General features: G+C 30.9%; 1 protein-coding gene across 1 annotated transcript in view; it reads right to left on the reverse strand.

The window, feature by feature from the left end:
• RpS6 (ribosomal protein S6) overlaps positions 1-20,693 on the reverse strand; it is an 83,104-nt gene that overhangs the window by 17,467 nt on the left and 44,944 nt on the right. The window contains exon 4 of the mRNA XM_014363302.2: positions 9,526-9,726. Coding sequence (XP_014218788.2) covers positions 9,526-9,726 — 201 coding nt within the window. The remainder of the gene's footprint in view (positions 1-9,525; positions 9,727-20,693) is intronic.

Here is a 20,693-nt window from a genome sequence, read left to right on the forward strand (position 1 = left end):
CAATAAAGAGATTTGAACCCTCGACCTTCTGCATGTGAGTCCTGTACCTTACCCACTCTGCTACGAGCGCTGCCGACTATAAAAGTCGGTTTCTTGTACTTATCGTGTAATTCGTAACTATAACATTCCATTTTTAAATGTATTCACTGATAATACATTCAATTATGAATTTGTTTTATAAATTGTGTATTTGTTTTTTAAATAATACATCTAAAAAAAAAAAAAAAAAAAAAAAAAAAATTTAATTAGCATAAATATGGTTATGTAGATTAAATATAATAAGGCGCGTTATTACGCATTAAATATTTGTATTTTCATTAAACCTGAGGTTTTTTTTGCATTACAGTAATGCTAATAATTACTGTTATAAATGAAAAAAGGTAATGAAATTAAATATGAAAAAAAAAGAAACGAAATATGAAAAAATGAAATATGAAAAAAAAAAATAATGAAATTAAATGAAATTTGAACAAATAAAATAATATATTAAAAAATAATGAAATGAAATATGAAAAAAGAAATGAAAAAAAAGAAAAAACAAAAGAATGAATATAAATAGAAAAATATAAAAAAAAGAAATAAAGGAAATACAAAAGAATGAAAAAAAAGTAATGAAATTAAATATAAAAAAAAAAATGATATATGAAAAAAAAGGGAATGAAAAAAAAAAGATTAAATATGAAAATAAGAAAGAAATTAAATAAAGGAAATACAAAAAAATGAAAAAAAATGTAATAAAATGAAATATGAAAAAAAAATAAAACAAGAAATGAAAAAAAAAAAAATAAAACAAGAAATAAAGAAAAAAAAAAAAAAAAACAACAAACCAGGGGGGATGAATGGGTCATGGGACCCACGGTAAGAACGAAGTTCTTTAAACATGACATGAGTGTAAAGCACAATTTCTCAGGTAACAAGGGGGTCGCCAGACCCGTAGAAAGAACGAAGCTCTATAAACGTTAGTACTGCATTCATGTAGTTCACTAAACAAAAACTTGAAAAACGAATAAAAAAAAAAAATAAAAAAAAATAGTTCAGTACTCACGATGGTTGAACTTCGTGAGAACGTCGTGCATAAATACAGTACTCACGAAGTTCAACCATCGTGAGTACTGAACTATTTTTTTTATTTTTTTTTTTTATTCGTTTTTCAAGTTTTTGTTTAGTGAACTACATGAATGCAGTACTAACGTTTATAGAGCTTCGTTCTTTCTACGGGTCTGGCGACCCCCTTGTTACCTGAGAAATTGTGCTTTACACTCATGTCATGTTTAAAGAACTTCGTTCTTACCGTGGGTCCCATGACCCATTCATCCCCCCTGGTTTGTTGTTTTTTTTTTTTTTTCTTCATTTCTTGTTTTATTTATTTTTTTTTCATTTCTTGTTTTATTTTTTTTCATATTTCATTTTATTACATTTTTTTTCATTTTTTTGTATTTCCTTTATTTAATTTCTTTCTTATTTTCATATTTAATCTTTTTTTTTTCATTCCCTTTTTTTTCATATATCATTTTTTTTTTTTATATTTAATTTCGTTACTTTTTTTTCATTCTTTTGTATTTCCTTTATTTTTTTTTTTTTATATTTTAAGTGTAAGGAGGAGTTGATTAATATTAAATAAATTAGTTTTCGTTAAACATGGTGTTCAGTATTTTAATAAAGTGAGAGACGACTGGGTCATTGTAACAAACTTCCTTATCTTCCCTCTTTCCCTTGCTACTTATCCAGCGGTAATTAAAATTTAAATCATACAGTCCATTTACTAACCTCCATCTTTAACAGTTTATTTGGTCAAACAAGCTATGAAAAGTAAAAAAAGTTTAATTATGCTGAAAAGTACTGCACGTTACTTACACCATAAAATAATCGTTAGCCCTACAGGGCCGTTGATTTGCAGTTCCTTCCGTATGAGGCTCTTTTACCGTCAAGCTTGAATCAGATGGCGCCAGGGCACGTCGCGGCTGTCATGGCCGTCTCACTCACACAACATTACTTTTCAGTATTGTATGTATACAGGAAATTAAAGTGTAGTGGTAAAGCGCAATATTTGAAATTTTGAAATGAATAAGGAAGACAAGAAAGAATATTATGGAAGCTTCAAAGTTTCAGAATTGAAAAAGCTTTTAAGAGAGAAAGGAGCAAGAGTCAGTGAAAGAAAAGCAAAACTCGTGGACAGGTAAGCCATGACTTGGGAGCGGCAAAAATGTTGGTCTCCCAATTGCTTCGAGCCACTTTTTTTTTATCACACTATCAGAAGGAAATTTAAATTTCACTTTCTTATCGCAGGATATTACACTGCACTTCATTTTTCCTACTATCTTTAAACGTAAATGCAAACAAAAATTGTCTGCAAACAACAGCAATCATTTACAAAGGAATTATGTCTTCTGCTTTGCTCATTACACAGATAGGCTCACGAACACAATACACAACTGTAAATTTGACGGTGTGTACGTATGACAGCCGCGACGTGCCCTGGCGCCATCTGATTCAAGCTTGACGGTAAAAGAGCCTCATAATCAACCAAAACGACTATTTTTCAAAGCTGTAGAGGTTTATAACTCACAAAAAATATGTAATTCGAAATTATTTTCCCATGTACTACCCTATTAAAGAAAGTGATACTACAGGATGATTATTGAAAGTAAACGCATAACAACGTTACGCAGGACCGGACTACAAGGACTTCCTATTGGTAAGTTAAAAACTTGTTAGTAATACTTTTTGCTGAATAAGATAGAAGTCAAACTTAAAATTAAAGAAACATTTGTGAAAAATCTATTTTTTAAAATATTGATTTTACGATTTGAGAATTTCCAAAAATGTTTTACTGCCTTTATAATTAGGGGTTTACTAGTATTAGTAAATAAGCCAACTACATCTAGACTAATTAGAGTGTAATCAGGAGAAATAATAACATCTTTTAATTAATTTTTAAATTCACAAACATCTTTATTGTGTGAAACTTTTCCAGCAAAAAATTATCAACAAAAAAATCAGAAAGAAATTTAGAAAAACTGTAAGTGTGTGAATTTAATGTCAAAACGATGATACGGATATGAAAGTCGTTTTTGTGTATTTTTATCAGTCTGTAGCATTTTGACAAGTCTTTTTTATGAATACTTTTTGTGTGAAAATAAATTTTTTCATCAATTACAAAGCGACATTACCTTTATCTGCTTTAGTAATTCAATTGTGTTTATCATTTTTGAGGAAGGCTCGTGTTTGCTTAAAAATGTCTTGGAGAACTCCATCATTTAGAGAAAGACGAGAAGGTGCATACGTGGCCATTGCTACTTATGATTTCAATTTTTTTTTTTCAACTGTCTTAAATTTTTTACAATATTTGGATGAATAGGTAATATTTTATAAAAGATGAAAATAATCACATTCATCAATCTTTGAAATAAAATTTAATTCATCACCAAACTCTAATATACTGTTGACACAATATGGCAGTGGTGTGCCAGAAAGGTTACATAGCAAATTTTTTTTTCATTCAACTTATGCCTTTAATGTTGACAAATTCAGAGCACTGAACCAAGGCAGGGTCACCGACACCTGTAGCTGAAAGTTTATCATATACACCTTGGAACTCGAATTGTTTATGTAAGAGAAGGGTATCGAACTTATCATTTAATTCATAACGATATTCGCAAAAAACGCAATTCAACTAATATCGTAATAATTAATGAATAAATTCGTCATATACGATATTTATATTTATATACACGATGTTTATATTTATATATACGATTGTTTATCATTGGATCTGTAATTTATTTTATTTTATTTCTTGAAAAATTGGTTTTCGTGTAACAGTATAAAATTTTATTATTTAAAATTAGTTTATGTAATTAAGTTATAGCTTGATTATGTTTAATGCTTGATCGAGAGCTAAAGAAGGTCATATATTCAAGTTTTTTAGTACTTTCAGTGATTTGTCTCGGAAAAATGACACGAGTCCTATATTTCATTCACAATTTGCACTTCAATTCATTGCTTTTTGATACTTTTAAAACATAGCTAAGCTTATAAAAAACAAAACTCATGCTTCTACCAAAACATGTGCGTATCAAGTCGAGCACCCTCGAAAGAGATTCTAACTTACTCCATGTAAGAATGATTAACGATTGCAATCTTGCATTCTTCATAACAGTGTAGTGTAGGTGTAAATGTAAAATTTGTTAAAAGTCTCACGTTAAGTTAACTAGGAAAGAAGACTAACTGGATCTACATGATTTGGTGGGTCTATCACATTTGTAGTATTAGGAACACATGTACTGTTTATATGCTTCTTACTGGGAACTGCTCGCGATTCCAATTTGATTGAATACATGAACTTTCATCATTTGCGTATCATTGAAAATTGTAGATTACTTATATTTTATTAACCAAGTATTTTACAAAGTACATTTCAAATTAAATGTTTAAACACTTTGATAAATTTTTTAAATATATACATATAAGAAGTTGTCATATTGAAGACGTTCACACGTAGCGTTTTCTGTACGATTATTATGTTATATTCTGAGTTGATAAAGACGAATCATATTATAAGTAAAAACGTAATTCATCCGTAAATTTTACACAAGACGTATTGTGTATATACAGTAAGCTCATATAAAAAGTGGAGCGTCACTTACGTGCATGTGTATGTGTACTAGCTTTAAGGTAAATGTTACATAATATGCTGACACATAATACGGCCAGCCTCGTTGTAAGAATGCATGTATGTACGTAACATGTATGAATGCATACATCGTATTCTATGTATGAATGCAAGCTTTCATCCCCACTGATCCAAAAAATTCAATTGCACTTGTCAGAAAAGTGCAATTGGTACTGTTGTATTTTTATTTCCTAATACATGAAATCATAACATGTAACATCATAGTGCAAGCCTACTGTTTTGCTGTCAACGCAGTCTGCATAAACATCGCTCATTGGTTGACCTAATTCAACCCAAGGCCTCTTTTACTCTCTCTGACACTATAAAAACGCACTATCAAGAGAAAAAATCGCTCTTTTTACGTCTGTCATGTGTCCTTTAAAGTTCTAGTCTATTCTTTACTCCAGTGACTTACGAGTACCTTATACACGTATGGCATAACGTATTGACTGAAGCAACTCGGTGCATTTCGAGAATTTTAATAGTATCGGACTACGCTAAAGAGCGAGGTACAGCGAAGGAGGCCCGCCAAAAGTGGTTCCAGCGCACAGTGGGCAAAAACGGGTTTTTTCGTTCCAAAATCGTATAACTCGCGAACGAACTTCTAACCTCAAAAATAAGTCCGATTCTGAGTTATTTTCCAGAAAAATCAAGAAACAGGCTCAAGAAAAAAAAGTAACAACTGAAAAACATGTCAAAGTAAATACATTGATGCCATTATACCCAAATATTAATTTTATACTGATTTTATTTCTTATACTGACTCAACATAACCTCAATACATGCATGAAATGAAAATATGCTACTTTGTTTAAAAAATCATTGTGAATCGTCCTAAAAAAATTAACATATGAATTATTTTTCCAGATACAAACATAAATCCCAGAACAAACCACTGTAGAATCAGAATTCATATTATTTTCTTGTTTTATAACCTCAAAACTTATTAAAACTCATGTTAGGAAAAAAAAGGAAATTTTCTTCTATATTTAAAAATATTGCCTTACTGTAAAAGAATTTGTGTTTAACAATACCTATTTATGCACCAAAGAAGAGAACTATATCTACAACAATAGTGAAAGTGACGTCGATGAATTAGAATCATTTAACGAGTGTGATGAGAGTGATGATGAAATGTGTATATAATAAAAACGCTGGATAATTAGATAATCAAAAACCTGTTTTTTAATAATTTTTGAGGTTATAAAACAGGAAAATAATATAAATTCCGATTCTACAGTGGTTTGTTTTGGGATTTATGTTTGTATCTGGAAAAATAATTCATATGTTAATTTTTTTAGGACGATTCACAATGATTTTTTAAACAAAGTAGCATATTTTCATTTCATGCATGTATTGAGGTTATGTTGAGTCAGTATAAGAAATAAAATCAGTATAAAATTAATATTCGGGTATAATGGCATCAATGTATTTACTTTTACATGTTTTTCAGGTGTTACTTTTTTTTTTGAGCCTGTTTCTTGATTTTTCTGGAAAATAACCAAGAATCGGACTTTTTTTTGAGGTTAGAACAATGTATGTTATACTCCCCTATAATTTTCCTATATTCTGCATGAAGTAAACTACAACATCCAAAAAGAATTATCAATCTACCTATTTCCGTTCGCGAGTTTTACGATTTTGGAACGAAAAAACCCGTTTTTGCCCACTGTGCAGCGATAGCAGAATAAGCAGAAACCGCAACATCTTACTGGCCACGAACTCATTCGTGTAGTTTAAGAAACCACTGGAAATTACTGCATTAGGGAACTCTGAAGCATCAGTAACAAAAATCAGTGATAGATGTAAGTCATTTATCAGTAATATAATTAACACTGAATCTTGTTTAAGTGATCTGAATGGATTGTATTTAAAATATGAATCTTAAGAGACCCACGAATGACACTAAAATAAAACAGTTAAGACTATACTGTAAACATGTCCGGTCATAACAATTACTGTCGAACATCAAATTATAAATCAAATATTTGAAACAAAATCTATTTATCATTAAATAATAATACTACACGTCGCATGCGATTATTAATTAACGGATACACAATGTGTCAAGCAAAATTTATAAGAGTAGCACATTTACGACGTCACTTAAAAATACATTTTTAAACAGATTCAGAAAATCATAAAATTAGTCCTGAATGTGATAAGAATTTATTATGTAAATATGCATTAAAAAAACATTTTACGACATTGTACAAAAAAGTTAATGGAAATTGTATAACTGAGAATAAGATAGTTATAATATGTTAAGATCATTTTAATTTTAAATTTCTTCTTTTATTTCAGAATACAGATGCAAACATTTTAGGTGCAAAATTATAAGACAAATGAGTAATTGTGCAATTGCTTTTCATCAACGTTTTAATTTATAATTGTTGGTAGAATAAGAACGAACTGTTCTATTTTGTTTCAGATGGTTATAAAAAAATCCCAGCAAAAAGTAAAAAACTTTTTAAATTTTTAATAAATTGTTGAACAAATAAATGTTTCCAGATTTTGGTCACTTTAAAACTATTTTTCCCGTATTCCTGGAAACATTTTGCATAAGAATCAGTTTTCTCTTTTTTCTGCCTGAAAAGTTAGAAAGAACAGTTACAAAATGTTTCGGAACATGACCATCTTGTTTGTAGTTTGAATTTTATTTTTTTGCAGTATTTTAATGTACATTAAATAATTTTAGACATCTACAACAAAGCAGTGTAAGTAGCTTCAACCACTTCTTGGATGCTTTATTTTTTTATGTTTAAATTTGATATTCTTTTACAATATAGCATCATTAGCGTTCAAAGAAAAATTCAGATAACACGTTAATACCATCCGTTAATATGAAAATTTATTTTAATGCATAGTAAAAAATCTTGAATATGATTTAAGGAATGAGTGTTAACACTATTAATTAAGTACATGATATGTAGTGTACTGCTTCGTGGCTGGATCCTGCAACCTGTAATAGTTTCCCCAGGTTGTTAATCTCTTAGGAACGTTTTATCAAAACCAAATCATACGTTTAAACAAAGCAGTATTCAAACTTTTACCTTCAAGATTTATGTCAGTGAAGGAATTTGGAATCTTTAAAAACTTATATGGTTACTCTCCGACTGCGGTTTAACACTAGTATGGGCTCACACTTATGTGGAGAAAAATACTTTTTACATTTTTTATACATTGATTAACTGCTACAGGGATTAAGGACGTTTATCACACATAGCGTTTCCTGTACGATCTTCCTGAAATTTCAACAGGATGCTTATAATGATGTAAAAAAGTCACATGTAAAATTTGAGATCGTTTCACATCACCGTTTCTTGTAATATTGAATGTTGAAAAAACTTTAATTTAACACGTAACCTCATAGAGGAGTCACATAAAATTGGAATTTTTTATGTAGAATTTTTCCAATTTTTTTTTTGCATGACGCAATACCATAATATTAGTCTTATTCTGAATTTTCATAGAAATCGACAAGTTACTTTTGCAGTTAAATGAGAAAAAACAGTTTTAGACGCATTTATATAGGTATAAAAATGCATTCTAAACAGTTGCCGGCACTGCCGCATGTTCACTCCCCCTTCACTGCAATCTCTACATTTCCCCTCTAACTGTGATGAATGTCTTTGAGCTGCCAAGATTCCTTGCTATAACGTTTTTGATAGGTTCGATTTAACTCTCCAACTGTATTGTTGCATTAGAGCTATTTATTTTAGTCCAAGACACATTCGAATTTGTATTTAAATTTATGTCCGAATTAAGAAAAGATTGGCCCAATGGTTTTTGAAGATTATTATCAACATATGAACAAAATCTTTCTCTCTGTATAGTAGAAAGATACAAAAATGCTCAAGGTTTATCCTAACACTCAACAAAAATTAATAAAATTTATTGACGCGTGACACTACAAAAACATAACACAAATGCTGACGTACATGTAACACGTTGTACTGCCATACTAAAAACTTTTACTTACAAACGTAACTCGATTAAATTGACTGCCAGAGCGGCTTACTTAACAACATTGAAAAGAACAACTAGCTCTCTAACGGTCAAAAGGCAAAACATCCGATTACATAACTGTTTTACAATTGGTTCTTACTAAGTAGCATAAAAACATTTATTTGTAAGTCACTGCTAATTTCAGTACTTTAGGACAAATTAGAACTTATAATTTAACTTTCATCAAAATTTAGGATTGATTGATTCAGTAGTTATTGAGATTTTTGCAAACATACAAACAAACGCCTTTTCTCATTATACAGTAGTAAAAAGTAAGATAAAATGTAAAAATACCAATACTTTTTGCATAACCTTAATGAAATTGTATCCCTACATTTTCAAGTCTTGATATTGTTTTAGGTCATGCAAGTTACACAAATTACACACACACACACAATTTTATCTAAAACTTAATTGTTTGTAAGTAGATCTTTTTTTACTAAAACCACTGTAAGTTTTGAAAATATGAAATTCTTAAGCACTGTTTTTTCCCACCAAGTTTGCAGATCTTGAGAAGCGAACTTTTTTGTTAATTCACAATACCTTTATGTATTTGCCAATGTAAAAAATAGATAGACAGAATCTGTTATATTTAATTGAAACAGTCTCCTAACGTATCAACTAACAAACAGGGCCCGTTGGTTGAATTATATGATTGAAAAACAATAAGAACAACAGCAGCAGTAAAAACAACAAAAAAACAATTGCAATGACAACAAAAACAATAGCAACGACGACACATCAACAACAAAAATATTAATAATAGTAATATTAATAATTATAATAACAATAATTGTTATTGTTATTAACTGTTATGATGCTATTAATTATAACTGATTACTTACTTGCAAAGTCAGAGGGGTGATGAGTCGTTGAATTTTTGGCGCCTTGAAACGTTCTTTTTTGCCTTCTTTTTGAATAGGTCGTTTGACTACAAATCGACGAACGTCATCTTGCTTCGTTAGGTTGAAAAGCTTTCGAATTTTACTGGCTCTCTTAGGCCCTAATCGTCGAGGAATATTAATATCAGTCAATCCAGGAATATCCTACAAGAAAACGAGATTTAGTTTACAGTGATATGTATCAGATTTCGTAAATATGTAACTGAAGGGGGGGGGGGATCTTTACTAAAATTAAAATCGAACTTTAACTTTCTAAATTACCAGGTATTACAAATATTGCAAATACAAGGGATTACTTTTTACCTTTTATATGAAAAATTCAGATATCTCAACACAGCAACCGAAAAATAAATTGTTATGATATTTGAAATTGTAGGATCGTAATCAGCCATTCTTTTTTTATTTAATATTATAAAGGTAGTAGCCGTTTATTGTGTTTTAACAAAAGTGAAGCTATGCATTTATTACATTACCTAGTTTGGCTACCGCTTATTTTCACTTTACTTTGAAATCATCGCAATGAAAAAATTCACTTTCCACCTTTTAAAATAAAGTTTGAGATAAGCTTAAAGTTTTTTTGTCTGGCTTAGGTTAATATTTAATCTGAATTCTTATAACTTACAAGACTCATAAGACTCTGTTGATATCTAGGCAATGAGACTGATTTTTTTTTCAGCCAACTCTAAATACGTTTATGCATTAGTTATACTAATCATTTAAAATGTTTTTAAATTTTTAAGCCATTGGAAGCTGTATTTTGCAAGTTATAAGCGTTTCTTATAAAGTTATTTTAAATAAACTAGGCCATAAGTAGCCTCCTCGAGGTTTTTACACTAAAAATTGTACTATGTACGGCACCAAAAATTAGTTCTTAGGAATAATAGTAACAATAAAAACTTAACTATGAATGTTATTCATTTATTCCACTAAATCACGCTTTAATTAAGACTGGAAAAAACATGCGAAATAAAAAATATAAATAAACAAATTTTAAAAACTTTTATACGTACATTTTTTTTGAAGTAATTTATTTTGCAACTAAAAGTAGCGAAACTACGCGGGTCTAATTAGAGGGCGATGTCAGCAAATAGCAGTGCGATGCCAGACCTTAATGACGTAGCAGAGTGACCGCACGTTTAAGCCATTATACACTCTCTTTTAACAAACAATTTTTTAACAAATATTCTTGCAATTTATGGTAAAGTGGTATGGTAGTATACATATATTGGCTCTTGCAAAAGTGAATATTCAAGTTTTAATCATCTTCATGCAGTAGATCAGACTTGACAATAAAAAATGTGTAAGTATAAAATTTTGGTTGTTAGGTTTACGAACTAATTTTTCTTTTTTATTCATAAAAAAATTAGCATTAATTACGAACATTAAAAAGTTATATGTCGATGGAAAAAAAACCAAAAAATTTTTTAATTTTTATTACGTCAAGATAATTTCAATACCTAAGGAATTTAATTGGTTTAATAAATATCTATTTTGGGCAGCAGGATTTATAGCGTTGTAATTTTTGAAACTAACAATTTTGCGATAGGTCGCTATATTGCTTTTAAAGAAGACGACCGGGTACATTTTGTTATTGACATTTAAAAACAATTTTTTGCCTTATCTTTCTCATCTGTTTGCTTTTTGATCTTAACAAACTTTGTTCATGATATAAGTTAGAAAAAAAAAAATTTCAGCTCTCAAAGAAAAATCATTTGTACGTAAAATTATAAGTGAAATAACTGTTTGAAGTCATACTTTTAAAGGTGAATTATGCGTTTGAGTAAAGTAACGATTTCAGAATTCTGACCTCGAGAAAATATGTGGCAGAAGTGGATTTTTCATTTTACTTCTTTCTGGGGGGCCTAAATACTAATAAGCATTCCTATGCATTTTTTTCTCCTGAATCCCATGGTGTTCTCTGTTTTTACCATTGCGCCGACTAAAGAGATCTGTGATTAAAAACTTGGGAAAAAATGAGATAATGCGTGATGTACGTTTACCAAAAGTTTTTATGAAATACTCATCGACGTAACCTTGCAGACGAACGTTTTTGATAGAATATTAACGACATTATTAATCTTACTACTATATAAAGCAAAGTCGCTAAAACCGTTGTAATCGCTAACCATGAAAACTACTCAACTGATCTGGCTGAAATTTTGTATACTGATTATTGACACTTCTTAGATCACTTAAGTCTAGTTTTTATCTTGAAAAAATCAATAACAATAACAATAAACAAACTCAAAGTTTTGCAAAAGTACGCTAGCGTTTCACGTTAGTTTAGTGAATCCACTAGGTGGCGGAGACATGAAATCGAAGCTACCAACAATAAAATTAAATAAGTGAGGTTATACAGTCGTTCACCGGCAGCATATCAAAAATACAGATGTTAGTCGTGCAGCTAGGTATCTCGGCTACCAACGACACTTTTCTCTAATGGGCAAGCGAGGTACGTCTAATTCCATCCTGACCCACCAGGATTGACAAGTGCCACAAATGAAAATAATTTCTAAACGATAACGTCTCCTGCGAAATACCAGGAGACGTGTGCAGCCAGAGCGCAAACTGCACTAACACTTCAATTTCATGGCCGTTTAACAATCCGGCTTGGTGCCGTCAGAGAATTTTCTACTACAAATGCAAGCTATGGAAGACAGCCTTGAGTACGGGCAGCCACAACGGCCTCCTTCTCCGCGGTCATCCCAATGGTATACCTACAGAGAAGGTATTCTCCTGGCTCACTTTCCTAACTAACTAAGAGCGGTTGGTTATCCGGAGAACGACCTGAAGATAAGATATTCTTTGATCAGCGGCGTACCTCCCTCTAGCACGGTCTCCGTATACAGTGACTCCGAGGGTAAGAGTCAAGCTACCCGCAGCCAGCTCTCCATGAACCAGAATAGTAATAAGTTATAGCTGAAAGTTTCACCACTGGTCCTTTTCAGGATTATCATAAGTATTGACGGTCCGTACTTAACCGTCAATCTTATTGGTTCTTATTAGGACTACTTAATCTTAAACTACTTTGCCAACAAATACATGTTTACTACCACTTCCGGCAACGATTCGTCGACTGAAACACTATGTTAAGCCGGCCACTATTAAACCAAGTCAGTCATTCACTGGTAGACGTCACGAGTGGAGTTGTTTGTCGCAAGGCTGGGAACCCTGGTGACCAACAACCCTAAATTACCCTCTTGACATCAAGCATTTAACCAGGAATCACAGATCCTCTCCAAGGTCTGCGCTGGGAAAACCACACAGCTATGAAAGAAAAATAAACTTGAGCAAACGGGACAGTTTCCAACAGGCAAGCATCACGAACCAATCCTTCCACCTTAGATCACCAAAACAACCGAGTCTGCAAAAAAAGAAGTTGCTTTAGACACCAACATCTTCGGTGTAATACCAGGAGACGTTGGAAAAGAGTTCTACAACTAGCTCCAACGCTTTAGACGATGTAGTCCTCTCGATTGAATGTCGAACTATCTTGCCAACAAATACATTACAATTTAACAAAGTTGACAAAAAACAGCCTTTAGGGCTCACGAAAGTTTCAACCACGCCTATAGTCGCAAGAGAACAAATCGGAAAGAAAACTTCAAATGCTTTAAATGTATACAATTTTAGGGATCAAGAAACTGACGCAGAATTGAAATCGAGATTGAAACAGCAGAATTAAAATCTACGAGTTAAGGATCTATTACATATGGCATCAGGTTTCCATTATTATCCTGATGACAGTTATCACGTAAATCTTTTGTTTTTTTAAATAGTTAAAACAATATGTATTCGTATTTATTGTGCCTATAACAATTGCTTTTGTAATTGCTAATGGTAATGGCAAATAAACTGCTTGGACTCCGATCGAAAATGTTTTATATTAATACGTTTTTCGTTTTATAAACTGTCAAAAATATATGTGAAGTTTTAAATTAAAAACATTCTACATTTTGTGTCGTCGCTCTGAAATGCTCCATTCAGTGAGTCTCGGGCGAAGTCGAGACGGGGGGGAGAAGGCGATAGTTTTTTTTATATTTTATAAAATAAGATTTTTTTTAAATGAATTCAGAATCAAATTTTTAAGGAGGCTTTCTTGCCTTGTAGTAAGTATGAGGGGGTCCGTGGGGGTCAGTAAGGAGTGATTGATGGATGTGGACTTCCACTATCTACCAAATCAACAATTTACCAATAATCAATTTACTAACTGCCCAGAAGAAAAATTGATAAACTTTACAATATGAATAATGTTAAGTTATATTTAATGCTTTATACTATTATCGCAAATCAATTAAAAGTTTGGTCTAGAACCAACATTAGTTAATTGACATTGAAATTACATATTTAATTAACACAATAAGTATAGCTGCTATACCTAAAATTTTTTTACAACAAAAGATGGAAAATAAATGTTTAGGGAGTTTTATGTAAGTTTTCTTGTGCCTTCGAAGATTTTGATTATTGTATAGGTAGATAAAATTATCGATCAGAACAGCTTCATCATTTCTTGGAAAAAAAAAACTAAAAATTAATAAAAATTATGTATAAGGATTTTTTCTCTCTTACTTTGGATGTTAATAATTTCTTGGGAGTTTTAAATGTAAGAATTATACTCATATCCTAAGAAATTATTTTATTGTTATGAAATTTCGAAATGGCCATGCTAACGATAAGTATCAGCTTATGAAATTATTTAATATAATTAGTATTAAAAAAATGTATTTTGATGTATAGGGAAAAAAGGGTTTGTTAATATTATTTATAAATTTTAATAAAACATAAATAAAAATAAAATAAACTAGAATGATGAATCACGTTGAGAAAAAAAAATTTGCCGACAGTTGGAATCGATCCTCAGATAGCAAAACAACAGTAGTGGCATAAGCCCTTACTACCTTAGCTATCAAAACTTCGAGGGAAGGAGATCTCTAAGTCACATATGTTTATCGATTACCTCCGGGGCTTGTCCTACAGTTCATAACAATTATGATGAGGAAAAATAATTAACCAGTGGTTATAGCTGAACTGTTATCCTTAAAAAAATTAGCTGAACATTTTTTCAAAATAATACTAGATTTCAAATTAAGTATTAACGTACGGAAAAAAACAAATGTTTTGATGTCAAATTCTGTGCATATAATTATGAGCATTTAGTTTCACGATTTAATCGAATGTAAGATTGATAGATAACATTCAAGCAAGAGCGAGAGAGCAAGAGTCAGTTAAATATATATAGCATATACTCGGTTGCAGTCAAAAGAGAAAAACTCGTGTCGTCGCTTGCTTTGTCTGTGCGTTCAGATATATAGCTATAGTCAACATTTCCACTCCTCTTCTCGTAGGCACACATTCGGTATACCCCTTCTACGTGTCGCCAAAATGTGCGCCTATATGCTTATTTCCACGCGAATCCACTTCTCTTCTTGTAGGCGCACGCTCTTCGATACGAGTCTCGCACTCTCGAAAAATGTGCGCCTTGGTTCGACGGCTGACCGCGGCGGGTCGCCCCGATCAGTGGAAAAAAGATGTCTCACGCCGTAGCATTGGCGTCAGCAATCTCTCTACTCATCTCTGAAGTTCAATTCCTTAAACAAACTATAGGTACCTAAACAACCCAATAACACTGTAAACACTGAATTGTTTCTAATAAAGCGCTAAAACAGCTAAAAATATCGCTTTATTGCACTAATTTCTTAATAAATTTTGTCCAAACAATAACTAACAGGTCTAATTGCCAACCAGTTATTTATTCAAACATCAGAATCAAAACAAGAAACATCCCATTACTGCAAAAAACGCTAAACAAAATTTTGTTTATAACATAGCGACGAAAATGACAAAAAAATCGCTTTAAAGCTTTAATTTTGTTGTAACTTTTATAAAAATAATGATTAAAAGGTCTTATAGCTCGTGAATCGTAAATTTATTTATAATGGATAGAAATATGACTATTAAATTACTGCAAAAAAAATATAAACAAAGATTTGTGTTTAATGAAGCATCAAAAATGACGAAAAAGCTCTTTTTTTTATCAATAATATCTTTTTAACAATTATTAAAATAATGATTGTACAGTCCTACAACTCCTAAATTGTAGATTTATTCATAATGGATAAAAAAGGTGAGTTCAATTAACGCAGAAAAAATTTTAACAAAGATTCGTTTATAGTAAAGCGTAAAAGATGACAAAAAAAGTCGCTCTTAAGCCTTAATTTAGTTATAACTTTTTTTCAAATAATGATTGAACAGTCTCACAACTCGTGAATCGTAGATTTATTGATAATCAATAGAAATAGGACTATTAAATTAACGCAGAAAAAATATAAACAAACGTTCGTTTATAACGAATCGTCAAAAATGACGAAAAAGTTCGCTTTTGCACTAATTTCTCTACAACTATTATTACAATAATGATTCAGTAGTCCTACAGCTCCTAAATCGTAGATTTATTTATAATAAATAGAAATAGGTGTGTTTTAACAACGCAGAAAAAACATAAACAAAGATTTGTTTATAATTAAGCATAAAAAATGACGAAAAAGTTCCTTTTTTACCACTAATGTCTCTATATTATTAAAATAATTATTGAATAGTCCTTTAACTCCTAAATTATAGATTTCTTTTTGCACTTTTTACAATACTTTATCTATAATACTTTATCAAAAGGCAGAAAATCAGTGAATTATTCGTATCTTTATTTTTGAGGGCTTAACTTTTACACATGGTTTGTTAGTCTTTGGCTTTCTTTCACGTTGCTTTTGGGCTATAACAAACGTAAAGCAGAAAAAAATTCTTGCGTTGATTAAAAGTCAAGTGGTGGCTCATTTTTTATACCTATATTCAAAACTTTATCACACGCATGCTTTTTTGTGGTCTGTTGTAAATTTTTGCCACAAATTGACATATTAATATTATCATTTACTGTTCTAACAAACTCACAAAATTATTTTCCTGATTATTTTCTTGGTTAATATCACATAAGACAGAGTTCATTAGCTTATGCTGTGTTTCACTCTTTTTTGGATTGATTACAGCATTAAATAGTATTTGAGCTATGTTTCGACGTGCTGCATCCTTATCTTCCTCAGTGAATTTAAAGTTTGAGTTAGTTGCTATTGTGAATGCCCATGCGCAGACGTGTACTCCACAGTTTCCGCTAAAATTACCGGAAAGGTTTTTTAGCAAAAGGAATATCTCTTGGAGCATAACACATCCATTTATTCTAGCCAATGTGTTTTTTTAATATACTTTCTACAAAAATTTGCATACTTTGAATTACTTGTAATTTTGGTGTACTATGCACGGAATCAAAATACACAAAAATGCGTAGACTGCATATTACTATGAGTAAAGTTTAGTGGTTATTATTGTTAATAGGAATAACCCAAAGATCTTTTTTCATTAGACCTTGACGCTTGCTCTATTTTCTACATCCATCGCTTATTTGTCCATGTAAACATATTTTTTCATAAAATAAGGAATCAAAGCATGTTATTGATAAGTCTACTTTGTCGCCAAGATCCGGTAACAAACTAAAAAAACTGTTTATGACATTATCCTATCGGTACTTACTTTCAGAACAGAAGGGCATCAAAGTTTTAAAACAGACTGGGTCAATTAAAAAACCATTCACATTTTGTTAATGCACGGAATTTTTTTTGGATATGTTGAAGAACTCAAAAGTAAAACACTACTATCTGTTAACTTATGATAAATATTTTATTTGGTCTCTTTTTCCTCTGCTAAATTTAATGTTTCGTTTTGTGTTAGTAATACTACATCATTTTCTTCGTCTGGCATCTTGTTATTTTTAATTGTTTCTTTTACTTCCAAATCACTTAATACTTCAGCATGAACAGTCTCTTTCGGTTTCGATATTAATAAATTTAGACTGCTTGAAATAGCGATTTGGTCCTCTCTTTTTACTCTTTCCACTTTTCTTCGACACTTTTTATTTTTGTTTTACAGTAATTTTTGTTTTTTATAAGGTACTTTTTCATCTTCTTTTGTACTATCTTCTGAGAACATTTTATTGTTTTGTTTCTATCTTGTCGTCGTGAGATCATAATTTCTTTCTTTTATTTTACCTTGTGGGATTGTCTCATTTTTTTGTATTAATCAGGGAATCGGAATATTTTCTTGTTTGTTTAAAATTTGATGTTTAAAAATTTTACATCCATTTTCAGCCACAGCGTTACTATCCCTAGTTATACCAAACCTGGATATACTAACTGCCGACCACAACGAAACATAAACAACAAGATATTCTGTTACATAACTTACAAACGAATACGAATAGAATTCATTTTCCATATCAGTTGTTTTACCACCATCTATCACTTGTCTTTCAATTTCTTTGAACTTTTGATAATGTAACGAACTACATTTTTCCTTACTTTTGTAAATTATCAATTTTTTCTAAACCATCCTCATTCATTTCCTCTAATGACTTCAAGACTGACATGGGATCATTGTCTTCATCATCGTCACTGTCTTCGTTGTAGGGTTCTGTTTTACCATCGATTAAAATTTTGCTGATTATATTATTCATTTCGATATCCTCCTAGAGTTGTTGCACATAACCGTTCATCCATTTGATTTTTATTTGAAAAGCATACCTTAATTTTTTTTTAACTGTGTTGATCAAGTGAGAGGAGCAGATGTGGATAATCGTAAGAGTATCGTTTGAAGATTTTTACTTTCCACTTCTTTAAATATACGATTAATGTAGTCGTATAGATCTAAACGGTTGAAAGCTGTACTACAAGCCTTTAAGAGAGCTAAGCCAAAGTCAGTTTCAATTTTTGTAATTTTTTTTGAAGTCATGTTTTGAAAGGGGTCGTAAAAAAATCGCAAAAAAAGGTGATGGCAGTTTCTGTTTGAAGGGACATATATATGCCTCTGCAACTTCTAATGGACTATGAATCTTGTCCCCTTTATATATGAATATAAACAATAATAAAAATTAACTGTATCTGATACCAAATTATTGGGTACTGCAGCAACACCGCCGGTCACATCTAAATGAAGAAAAATTGTTTTAAGCGATGTAACGTCCGACAGTTGAGCTTCTGTTAATAAAATATCATTAGTAGGTTTACTGCTTGGAATTGTATGTAACCTTGTACTCTGTCTCCATACTGCAAGCGGAACTGCTTTTCAAGTCTTTCCAAGAAAATGTAGTAATTTTTATCCAGATCATTCGCAGCATGGCTATCACTTTTTATTTTCTGTAATACCGTAATACTTGGCGCATCATTCTAATTGCCTTTCTTTAATACTGCATCGTTGACTTTTTTAATCATTAACTATTTCTGAACTGCTGCAAAGTTTTGCATCATAGAGTCAGACAAAGCACACTGCTTTGCACCGGTTATAAATCTTCGGTGAGTTTCTCCCGCACTATGGTTGATTTCTTTTTCCGTGAAAATCCTTACTACTTCGTCTTGAAATGGTTTTTTAACTCGATGTTGTACAGTAAATTTATATTTTGTACACGAGGAATGGTTGCATTTGGCAATGGCGTACAAAAAATTTATTATTTTTCACTTTATCGGTGTAAAATTTATGATCGATAAAAGACAAAACGCAAATGGGATATAATATTTTGAAGATATCATTAAATTTAATAGTCCAACCTTTTTTCAATCTCTTATTGTATTCATTAATCACACTACTATGTTTTTCATCATTATTTTTTATGTTTTCTGGAAAAAACTCTTCCCAAAATTGGGCAGGAACAATAAGAGACTGGTTCTTAGTCCAGGTACTGTTATTTGAATTTATTAAATTTTTTCCGTTATCTACAGGGGATCAGTAATCTCTTGCGGGGGTATCAGTGCCAAAACTTGCTTTTGTAACTAAAAAATCACTATTTTTTTGTTGCACAAGAAATTTTTCTGAGGCAGTAGCATCATCCGCTTTGCATCCAACAAGGAAAAAGTTATGCAAATTATCATCAGCATATTGCCCTTCCGTAGAGAAAGTTACTCGCACTTGCTGTATTGTAAAAAAATTTGATTTCTGACTTGAATCGCATTGATTATGTTGGTTGATCATATTTCTGTTATCATTATAAGGTTCAATGGGGCTCATCATTTTGAATTCATCGAGCAAACTTTTAGCATTATTATCAATATTTTCATTTACCTTAGCAATTTTGGTTTCCTCCGCGATTGAACTTGTATTTGGAGAGCCAAATGAGTTTTGATTTTTTAATAATTATATTCAAAGTTTGCGTAGCATCTTTCTTGGTATAAGCCTATTGTACTCTCTTTAAAATCCGGTAAAATAATTTTGCAAATTTCAAACCATGTACTACTAGCTTAGCTCTCTTTCGCAAAGGAAGAAATTTGTGAAGATCAATGTTTTTTTAGTACTGCAATACAGCACTGACTATTTTTGCGTGAGAGATCTTTTGATGTTTCACCATTTTTTGTTGTTATTTTGTCATAACAGTAACAACAGATTAAAAAATTATCAGTACAGTTGATCTAAATAGAATAACTGAAATTTTTATCGATATTTTTTTTATATTCGTACATCTTCGAGTCACTATGTTTAGGCAAGAGAAAAAAAAAACATTTTCCCAATAACTAGTTTATTTTCAATACCTTCGAACAAATAAATTTCAAGTTATTTACCTCATATATGCTAGGCACTATTTCAAACAGAATCTACTGATGCACGATGAGCAGCAATAAACAGTTCTCAAACATATTTACATTTTACCGTGAAGCAAAAAATTAAATATAAAACCAAACGAATTACGTAATAAACCAACATGCCAAACCCAGCTGGTTTAGACTCATCAATTTAACAGTATTCGTAGCCAATATAGAAGTTTGTTTCAATAATCATACAACACCTACAATACATGTTAAATCTGTCAATCACTATTTAGAAAAAATTATAGAGCGTTTAGAACGCAAAAAGAAACTTTTTCGTCATTTTAGTCAAATATTTGTTTACATTTTTTCTGCGTTGATAAAACGCACTTATTTATATTTATCAAGAAGAAATCTATAATTTAAGAGTAGTGGGACTGCTTAATCAATATTTTTATAATAGTTATAAAGACAGCGCTACAAAGTGAATTATTTTGTCAT

The sequence above is a fragment of the Copidosoma floridanum genome, unplaced genomic scaffold, assembly GCF_036245765.1.
Source record: "Copidosoma floridanum isolate Cflo_tuat_1 unplaced genomic scaffold, Cflo_Japanese_pri ptg000002l, whole genome shotgun sequence".
In the NCBI taxonomy this organism is placed as follows: Eukaryota; Metazoa; Arthropoda; class Insecta; order Hymenoptera; family Encyrtidae; genus Copidosoma; species Copidosoma floridanum.